The sequence below is a fragment of the Lipotes vexillifer genome, unplaced genomic scaffold (assembly GCF_000442215.2).
Source record: "Lipotes vexillifer unplaced genomic scaffold, Lipotes_vexillifer_v1.1 scaffold1227, whole genome shotgun sequence".
NCBI lineage: Eukaryota > Metazoa > Chordata > Mammalia > Artiodactyla > Lipotidae > Lipotes > Lipotes vexillifer.
In genome coordinates, this window is record NW_006790683.1 from 14,481 (window position 1) to 24,641 (window position 10,161).

The 10,161-nt window shown below is 48.1% G+C and overlaps 1 protein-coding gene across 1 annotated transcript in view; it reads left to right on the forward strand.

The window, feature by feature from the left end:
• TGM4 (transglutaminase 4) overlaps nucleotides 1–10,161 on the forward strand; it is a 22,014-nt gene that overhangs the window by 4,998 nt on the left and 6,855 nt on the right. Inside the window, 6 exon segments of the mRNA XM_007463905.1 lie at nucleotides 50–211; nucleotides 6,402–6,519; nucleotides 6,522–6,581; nucleotides 8,540–8,810; nucleotides 9,393–9,451; nucleotides 9,454–9,569. Of these exon segments, the coding sequence (XP_007463967.1) occupies nucleotides 50–211; nucleotides 6,402–6,519; nucleotides 6,522–6,581; nucleotides 8,540–8,810; nucleotides 9,393–9,451; nucleotides 9,454–9,569 (786 nt within the window).

Sequence of the window (10,161 nt, forward strand, 5' to 3'; positions counted from 1 at the left end):
TCCCCCAGGCCAGGCAGCTTCCTCCTGTGACAGGTCTGCCTGTGTCCAGGGGGTGGATGATAACCCCACGTGCATGTGTGCCCTTGCTTCAGAGGACGTGGTTTTCACGGCTGATGAGACAGAGTGGAATGAGAGCGTCCCCCACAGCACTGGCTACCATTACATCTGTTGTGTCGACTCTGTCAAAGAAAAGCCCTGGAACTTTGGTCAGGTGATGAATTGGGCATGCTATGGCTGGGCCAGGCCCCACCTTTTTAGTTAGGTAGTAGCCAGTAAAGGTTAGGCAGAAACATTTGTGAGCCTCATGCCAAACCCCAACCCTATACATGTGACACTTGCCTAGAGAGGGGTAACCCTCCCCCTTAGAACATGCAGACAGGTGGCAGAATCAGAGGTGGGCCTAGGGCCTTTCCCATCCCCCTCTACTCTCTGCCACCCCCACCCCCACTTCACAGTGTATTTATCAAAGAACCAACCACCTAACAATTCACAAGGAAGCTCCATTACAAGTGAAATATTGACAAAGATAAAGAATTTCTAGAACTTTTTTTTTTTTTTTGGCCACCCCTTGTGGCTTGCGGGATCTTAGTTCCCTAACCAGGACTGAACTCGGGCCTGCGGCAGTGAAAGCACAAAGTCTTAACCACTGGACCAGAAGGGAATTCCAAGAACTTCTAAAACTTGAGGGAGATTTTCTAGAAGACTTTGGTCTGGAGGCCTCTGCTCAGTGGAAGAATGAATGTCTCTGTGCAGCCACGAGGCAGAGCAACAATGTGGAAGGAAGAAGGGCTCCATGGCTCTAAATGCACAAATCCAGTGGCAAGGACTTACGGCACCAGAAACTTCCAGCCTTTCGTCTTACCACCTTTTGCAACAAAAAAACTTCTGGAAAATGCCATACTCTACACACATACTCTACACAACATACTCTATGCCATACTCTACACAACTCTACCCCTCCCTGGGTCTGGTTGCCTAGGATAGGATGGAAATGGGGACAACAGAGGGGGACTCCCATGAGTGAGGCCTGCTGTGTGCACTCTGCAAGGCGGTTCACAAGCATCCTCTTGTGAATCCCTGGGGGGCGGTTACCATCACTACTTACAGGTGAGGGGGTGGAGGGAAACAAAATGGGAGGAAGTGGTTAGCACAGGAGGTGGGGAGCAGGTAGCGAGTTGGTGGGGGAGCAGTCACCAGAGGAAGGAAACAGGCAGAATGAGGACCAACCACAGCAGGGTGGGGAAGAAGGGATCACCTGAATCCTAGGTAATTGCCCCTCTGAGAAAATCAAGGGGTAACTTTAACAACCTCAAAGAATTATGACCACGGAACTTTCCCAGACTCTTTCTGAAGAATGAAGATTATTAGCTATTCCTTTTATTTTGGTAGTTTCCCTCTCAGATTACAAAAATAACACAGGTATTTCAACTCTGTAAATATACTAAAACCATTGAATCATCCAGCTTAAAGGGTGGATTTTATGGGCTGTCAACTATATCTCGATAAAGTGGTTTAAAATAAATATATCAGTAGAATTCAAAAAGTAACACATATGTTTGTCCCAGAAGACCTAGAAGGCTTAGAAGATCCAGAGACATGGAAAGAAATGAAATCATAATCTCCTCCCTCAGTGATAAATACTTCATGTTCTAGTGTGTGTCATTCTTTTTCTATTACTAATTCATGCTTACAGAGTTGAGATAATGTTATACGTGCACAACTTTGTAGTCTATTTTGTTTATCTTGATCACAAAGGGATTTTCTCCGTGGTATTAAAAATTCTGCTGGTACGTCTTTATAATGGCTGTGTAATATTCCACCCCATGGCTCTGTGGGTTTACTTAACGGCTGCCTTGGGTATAGACCTTTGAGTGGTTTCTGGTTTTCCATGCTGTGGGAGACTTCTTTGTGAGCCTGTGGGCAGAGTTCCTTGCCGGGAGATGGGTGGTCCCACAGGGTGGTTGTGAACTGCAAATTAGGGAGTATGTGGGGACTCGCCGGTGGTCCAGTGGTTAGTATTCCACGCTTTCCCAGGGCGTGGGGTCAATCCTTGGTCGGGGAACTAAGATCCCGCAAGCCATGCAGTGCAGCAGAAAAAAAAAAAACCAAAAATTAGGGGGTATGTGTTAAGTTTCTGACATGGAACAAACACTTGTTACTGGCCTCTTTCTTCATTTCCCCAAACAACTGCTGCATTTGTCTGTCAAGCCAGAGCCTCCTGGAGACCATGGAGCTGAAGCACCCCACGCCAGGGTCCAGGACCCTGTGTGCTCTGGTAGGTGTGCGAGGCCTAGTCATGGCCTCCATCTCCCCTGCGTGGATGTGCTGTTTGGTGCCCTGCCCTTTCTCTCCTAAAGCCTGCTCTGGGGAAAGCAGTGGCAGGGGGGCCCCTTGATTCCTAGAGACATCCCCTCATCTTGCCCATCAAGTACACATAGGGATGGACATGACCCCTAGTTCCAGCCTCTCCGCCTCCAGGAAGATCTCTGGCTGTGAAGTCAAGGCTTGGTCACCGCTGTTGGTCACACAGGTCTCAGATCAGAAACCTCCTCTTCAGGGAGATTATTCCTGGCTCCCCGGCCAAAGGAGCCTGCTGCTCTCACATCCACCTGCTGTCTTTTCTTCATAGCGCTTGTCATTCCTGAAAGTGTTCGTGCGTTCCGTGTTTAACTGTCTGACCCCCAGTACCCACCCCAATACCACTTCCCAGACCAGAACATGAGCACCTGCTCCTGTGGGGACGAGGATCCCCAGCTCTTACAGGGATCCCACTTGTTTGAACTATAGCAGCTCTGAGAGTCCTTCATAAGTTTTTTAGCCAAATAATAATAAATCATAAATAATATTACAAAGAATACATACATTGAATCTCAGTATAAAAAATTCTGATAATACAGAAGCCTGTAGAGTAACTTTGCCCCAAATTTGATGCTGTCTTATACTGTTTACCAGTTGCTCAGCAGTTATTAGGTGTCCCCCGCCCCGGCCCCCGCCCCTGCACTGTAAGCTCTTTAAACTATACCTCAGTGCTAGGCCTGATTGACTATTCAAAGCTATCAAGAGATCTACATCTGCTGAAGTCTATTTTGAGTGCAGAACCCCAGCCCTGCCACTTGGAGGCTGACCCCACGGCTTGACCTCTCCAAGCCTCAGCTTCCGAGTCTGCAAATGGTATTCACATGGAATTCACTATTCCTGCCTGCAGGCTGGGCTCCAGGTGGGTAAGCAAATTATTCCAGTTCCTTTGGGACGTTCCTGGGTTTAGGACTGAGAGTCCGTGTCCCAGGAAACCCCTCAGTCCTGGGCCCGCAGGATGGCTGTCACCCCTGTCCACCTTGCCCAGAGCAGCTGTTCTCAGATGGTTTGGTCTCAGGTCCCTTTTACACTCTTACAAATTATTGAGACCCCAAATCACTTGTGTTTATGACTTCTTTTTTTAAGGGAATTTTATTTTATTTTACTTTTTTTTGGCTGCGTGGGGTCTTCGTTGCTGCACTTGGGCTTTCTCTAGTTGCGGTGAGCGGGGGGGCTACTCTTTGTTGCAGTGCACGGGCTTCTCATTGCAGTGGCTTCTCGTTGCAGAGCATGGGCTTTAGGTGCACAGGCTTCAGTGGTTGTAGCTCATGGGCTCTAGAGCACAGGCTCAGTAGTTGTGGCGCACGGGCTTAGTTGCTCCGCAGCATGTGGGATCTTCCTGGACCAGGACTCAAACCCACGTCCCTTGCATTGGCAGGCGGATTCTTAACCACTGCGCCACCAGGGAAGTCCCACGGCGTTTCTTTCTGCAAATATTTGTCGTTTTAGAAATTTAAACTGGGAAGTTTAAAATATATTTATTTAACTGATTCTAAAAAAACAATAGTAAATTCAACACATTAACATAAATAACACATTTTTGTGAAAAATAACTATTTTTGGAAGCCGAAAATATGTCAGGAGAGTGGCATTGTTTTACATTGTTCTAAATCTCTTTAATGTCTGGCTTAATAGAAATCAGCTGGATTTTCCTACCTGCTTCTGTATTCAATCTGTCCAGGGGCATTGTTTTAGGTGCAATATAGGAAGAAAATCTGACTTCCCCCAGATAAGTAGGTGGAAAAGGCAGGCGTATCTCCATAGCCTTTTCAGATAATGGTGGATGGTCTTCTTTGAGTCTACACCCATGTGTAACAACTGGTGGTTTTGTAAAGTTGATCACTGTGTGGAATCTGAAACCACGTCAATCAACTTTTCATCTTCGGTCCCTGTGGGAGAGAATGAGAGGGAGAAACACAAATAACGCCTGGGGTTTATTGTGCAAATCGTTTTGGTCACAGACCTCCAGACACCCCGGCAAGCACCCCGGGAGCACTCTCCAAGGCCCAGAGAGAGAGACGGGAGCTGCTCTTGCAACCTGGGTGGTGGGCAGCTGCGTTCATCTCTAGGTGAGTCTTAAATGCCCCCTTTGTGGGGTGGCTGTGACTGTGTACCTGACCCAGGGGGATGCCCCCTCCATGGTCGGGGCTCCCACTCCCTCCTGGCCTGCCTGGTAGTTCCAAGTAAGTGATTGGTATTGTACCCATGGGGCCCTCTCGCTGGCCCTCAGCGGCCCAGGCACAGAGCGCACGGTGCCCATGCAAGGATATGCCTGCTCCTGCCCCTTTACCACCAGGCCGAGTTCTCCAGCCCAGGGCGGTGGGCTGGAGTGTGAGGAAGGAGAGGAAAGGGGACTGGGCAGCCAGCAGGCGAAGCTTGTACTGGTCTTGCTCTAGTTCTCAGGGGTGCGAGTGGACTTGCACCCTCTTTCCAAGCTCTGTGACCCTGGGCGAGGCTCTGAGCTTCTCTGGGTTTCTGTCAGCTCATCCTTGGGTTAATGTGAGGACTCAGTAACATGTAACAAGTATGTGTTATGCCTGACATGTGTGGGCCTGTTTGTACCTATTCCCAGGTGATTCTTATGTGTTGGAGTTGGGAAGCAGTGGGCTAAGCCACTGCTTATTTTGAGGACACCAGCCCAGAGACATGGGGCAGGCGGCCCAAGGTTGCACAGCAAAGTGGTGGTTGAGTCAGCAACACTGACTCCCAGGGCAGTGCTCCCTCCCGACATCCGGGCATCTCTTTAGCCTGTGACCCAAGCTTGAGCACCCAGACCTCCCAGGTGTTGCGGCAGTCATTTCCGAGGTTAGGTTAGAAAAGATTCCATCGCATGTGAAGGAATCTCAGGACCCAAGCCGACTCTGGAGACCTCCGCTGTAGGCCTGACAACTTTTCCCCTCCTGGGTCCCTGGTTAATATTGCTCCTTCACCCCTAGATATATGTTGCTGTCTGTGGGCCTGCAGGAGCTACTGTGAATCTGTGGCCATAAGGCAGGGCTTCTGGTCAGGGCTGCCTGACTAGCACTCCCACCCTGGGCAGGGGAACTGGATGGGCAGTTAGCGCGTTGGTTATCTGCTGCCATGTAACACGTTATCCCCAAGCGTAGGGCCGTAACACAACAAATACTTATCATCTTGCAGTGTCTGCAGGTCAGGAATCCAGGCACGGTGCTCTAGCTCAGGGTCCTTCAAAGACTGTAGGCCTCTTGGGGCTCTTGACTGGGTTGGGGGCCGGTGCTCACACGTGGCTGCTGGCAGTCTCAGGGCAGGGACATCAGTTCCTCACCATGTGGGCCCCTCCACAGGGCTGCTCACACCAGGTAGCTGACTACTGTCAGAGCCAGTGAGCGAGAGAGGGAGACCCTAGGATGGAAGCTGCAGCCTCTTTTTAACCTCGTCTCAGAAGTGACATCCCCTCACTTTGCCGTGCTCTGTTGTCTAGAAGTGAGTCACTGGGTCCAGTCCACATTCTGGGAGAGGGACCTCTGCAGGGAGGAGGAGGGCATTACTGGGGGCCCTCTTAGAAGCTGCCTACCACACCTGGGAAGAGGAATTCGCTTTGTTCCATGGGAAATATAACACCGCCCATTAGGATTTTTGAAAGCATGAACATCTTTGGAGCCCAGCATCACTCCCCATCCCTCCACGCCACCCATTGCTCTGTGGATGCGTGGGTCCAGGAGGCACTGACAGGCCGGGGCCACTAGTTGGGACAGGAGGAAAACATAAACATGTCATCTGCAGAACAACCCTAAAGGTAGGTGTTCTAATGATTACCATTTTACAGAGGAGGAAACTGAGGAACAGAGAGGTCAGCATATGCCTCAGGTCAGCTGGCTGGTACGCTCCTTGGCTCTTTGTCCTGGTCCAACTGCACCCTACCCATGTTCTGAGATGCTCTGTGGGGCCGCAGTGGGGGCTGTGTGGCCAGGCTGGGCTAGGCTGCCAACACCTTGTTCCGCTGGGGGTGGGCACTGACCATCCCCCCTCGGGAAACCAGGGGCCAAAGGGAGAAGTACCAAGGCTGGGGCTGATCACCCCTGCCTGGTGTCATCTCAGAGCTGAGAGCAGTGGGCATCCCAGCACGCAGCATGACCGCCTACGATTCAGCCCATGACACTGAACATAGCCTCACGGTAGACACCTCCCTGAATGAGACGGGCGAGCCATCTCTAGCATGACTGAGATTCCATCTGACATGTCTCTGCCCATCAGAGTGTATTCTTGTTGGTTTTGTGTCAGTATTTCTTTAAGTAGGGCTTTTAGGCCTGGGGAGAGGCAAGCAGGCCTTGCACCTCTTTTTAAAAATGTCCTCATTGAGGTTTTTGTATTATCTGACCAGCCGATTCAACTTGCTATGACCTTCAGTGCTTCCCAGTGCTCCCCAAACGAAATAGCAGTTCCTCAGCCTGGCCTTCCAGCCCCTGCAGAGTCAGCCTCCAGTTCCTTTCCTGACTTTACACCCCAACTGTGCTGCTCCCTCTTCCCTTAAATGGCTTCCCCCCTCCAGACCTCTGCCTCTGCTTTCCCCATCTGCTACTTTCTTTTCTGAGGTCTCTGCTATCCACGTGCCCCTTGCCCCCCGCCCCCCAATGTGTGTTTTGTTTGTTTGCTGTTGCTGTTTGTTTAGTAACTTTCTTGACAGAGTTCTGCAAAGTCTGTATTCTTTGCTGTACGTGGCCACTGAAGTCTCTGCTCAGTGTGCTTAGTGGTCAGCTAATGACTGGACAGGAATTTCCATAAACGTCTTGGATTGATAAGTCTCCTAGCTTTTGCCAAGGGCCTCTGTGTAAATTTGGGGTACACATTTAGTGCTCTGGCAGGCAGTTTTCAACTCTGCCTTAGCCTTCACTTCCTGCCTGTGCAGGGACTCAGGGTCAGTCAGAGGTAACAGCTTATGGCCTTCTAGGTCTTTCCTGGGCATGTGCACAGCCCTACACATGCTCGTGGCTTTCTAGATTCCCAGGAATCTGTCTGAGCTTTTTAAAGCCCCTATGGATGTTATTCAGCTTTTCCTTTTAAGTTTTTTGGTGAGCTTTTTCCCTCAGCTGTTACTGTTGCCTTAGGCAACTTCAGTGATAAACAATGCCTTTTTTTTTTTTTTTGACAAATGCTTCTGGGTTAAGGCAAATTATAAGGAGTGAGCTCTGAATCAGCTCAAAGATAAACCCCATGGGTTGGGGTTTCCAGGGCACTGCCAGAATTAGTTCTCTGTGGTGGGTATTTGGAGATCCAACCCCTTCTTCTCCCTTCAGAGGTGATGAGGCTGCTGGTTTTCACTGTGATTGTGGTGCTGTTGGATTTTAAGGCTACTGTGGATCTGGGGAGAAAGGGATGGGAATCAGCAAGTTAAAAAAAACATAAAACACTCTATTGTTACAGAGAATAAATGCTCCTCAGATAGTTGCAAGCCTTTGGTTAATTTCAAGGGTTCTGAAAAAGTTGATTTTTTTTTTTTTTTTTTTTTTTGGTCACTGAGGATTTGCAGTACTTGCATTTAAGAACACTGCATGGCACAAACACAATTTCAGTCACACATCATCAGAATTATAGTATACATGTTTCTTGTTTAATCAAAAAATTCATGCTCATGCCTCAATTGATAATTTTCTAATTTTGTTTACATAGAACTCATACCCATGTGTACCAAATAAAATATTTAAGGTCTTTAAATTTTTAAAAAATCCTGTAATTTCTAAGTATGAACTATCTTATGGTTTAAACTTAGATGTATTTCTCTTTAGTAACATTTTCATTTTAGAATTCTCAAACAGAAACAAACCACGAATGACCATTAAATAATTCTTTTTAGTTAATAACATCTGATGGAAGATAATATATTCTCATTGGTACATGCATCGGCAGGCGGACTCTCAACCACTGCGCCACCAGGGAAGCCCTGAAAAAGTTGATTTTGACCATTTTTGCCAATGTTCTCATTGCTTTTATGGAGGAGTGAATTTTCAGAGGTCTTTATTCTGCCATTCCCACTGACTGATGTCAGAATGTGCTATTTTTCAGGCATGGTGATTTGAACACCTCTCTGTGAATTCATAGCCCTTGGGTCCCTGGAATGTCCCTGGAGTCCAGGCTGGTGGGTAGGCTGCTTCTGCTTCCGGGGTGCATTGGGACATTGGGCCCGTGGAGGAGCCCTCTAAGGAAACTGCTTCTGGGTCTCACTCAGGCTCCCCTGAAGAGAGGGAGGTCATGGACCATGCCTTCTCCTTCCGCAGTTATGAGAGCGAGTACAAACTACCCCAAAAAGAGGACCTTCTTTAGATGTATGTCCAGGCAGATCCTGTGCTGCTGGGAAACCCTATCAAGTTCACCGTCACTCTCAAAAGAAAGACAGACAGCTACCCCAAAGACTGTCACATCTCGGGCTCCCTTGAACTGCAGACATACACGGGCAAAAACACCACCAGCCTGGGCATCCTTCATAAGGCCACGCAGAGGCAAGGTCAAGGTACAGGAACCATGGGCAAGAAGAGGGATCAGAGTCCCCACTATCTGAGATGCCCCTCTTCTCTGAGGACTATTTCCATACACTAACAAACTTGTGCGTATGAGTAAACACAAACAAACATTTATTAAGTACCTACCACCTGGTAGTTACAAGGAATCTAGGCACAGAGAAAACGGGGGCCAAATAGACTACTAGTCCAGGAGCCTGGGGTCTATCACAGAGTCAGAAATTAGGGGTGCTGGAAGTGTCATTAGAAGTATTCTTCTATGATGGCAAAGATTTTATCTCAAATGCCTAATCTAATCAATGGGTTGTGGGTACCCAGGGCAGTTGAGAATGGGCGGAAAGCCCCCAAAACAACTGTGATGTCTCCATGGACTCAGGATGGGAGCCTGGAGAACGCAGCCAATTATTATTCCACCTTGAGCCCAACTTCTGGTTTTCCAAAGAGAGGAAGAGACTTACCCAAAAGAACCCAGTTCCATCCATCTAGATTTCATCTAATTCTGTGCTTGATGATCATTCATTTGGGGGGGGGGCTATAATAAATGACCACATGCCTCCTCTCTAGCTCTTTGGCAGCATCTGAAGAGACTCTGCCCTTGGACTCCAATACCTACATGGGCAGCCTATGTTTGATGATGAACCAATCATCATAAGTTTCATAATTGCAGGAATTCTAGAGTCCAAGGAAACGACCGCCTCTCAGGAGTTTGCATCTTTCCAGTACCCTGAGCTCCCTGTAGAGGTTAGCCACCTGCAGGCAGAAGGGTCTCCTGGCTGGAGTTCAGCCTTGGCTTGGGGGTGGGGCCCTAAGAATCCTGGAGGGACCCCTGGTTGGCTTATTCTTCAGGTCAATTGTATTCCTAAGAAAAATGACACCTTGCTTTTCCAAATAATTATTTCTGGAGAAGTGATGGATCAAACAGTTTTTTTTTTTTACATTTTTGGTCAACTGAATTCTTAACATTTTAATTTTTGGCATAAGTAATTACTTGCACATTGTACAAAATTCTAAAGATGCAAAAGTTACAGGGGCCCACCTTCCTGGAAGGCAGTTAGCAGTCTTTCATTACCGCTAATGAAAGCGGTAATGAAAGCGGTCTTTCATTACCGCTGGCAGAATTGGCCAGCCACTTATCGGCACTTACATCTTCTAAAATGCCCTGCACATCCCACTTGCCACCCTCACCCAAGTGGCTTAGCAGAGTATTTCTTCCACCTCCTGAGAGAAGTCTGGGAAAATGCACCTCTCTCCAGGCAGTCATGGTTCCAGGGATGTTTGAGGTGCCTCTTTTTTTTTTTTTTTTTTTTTTTTTTTTTTTTTTATTTTTTTTTTT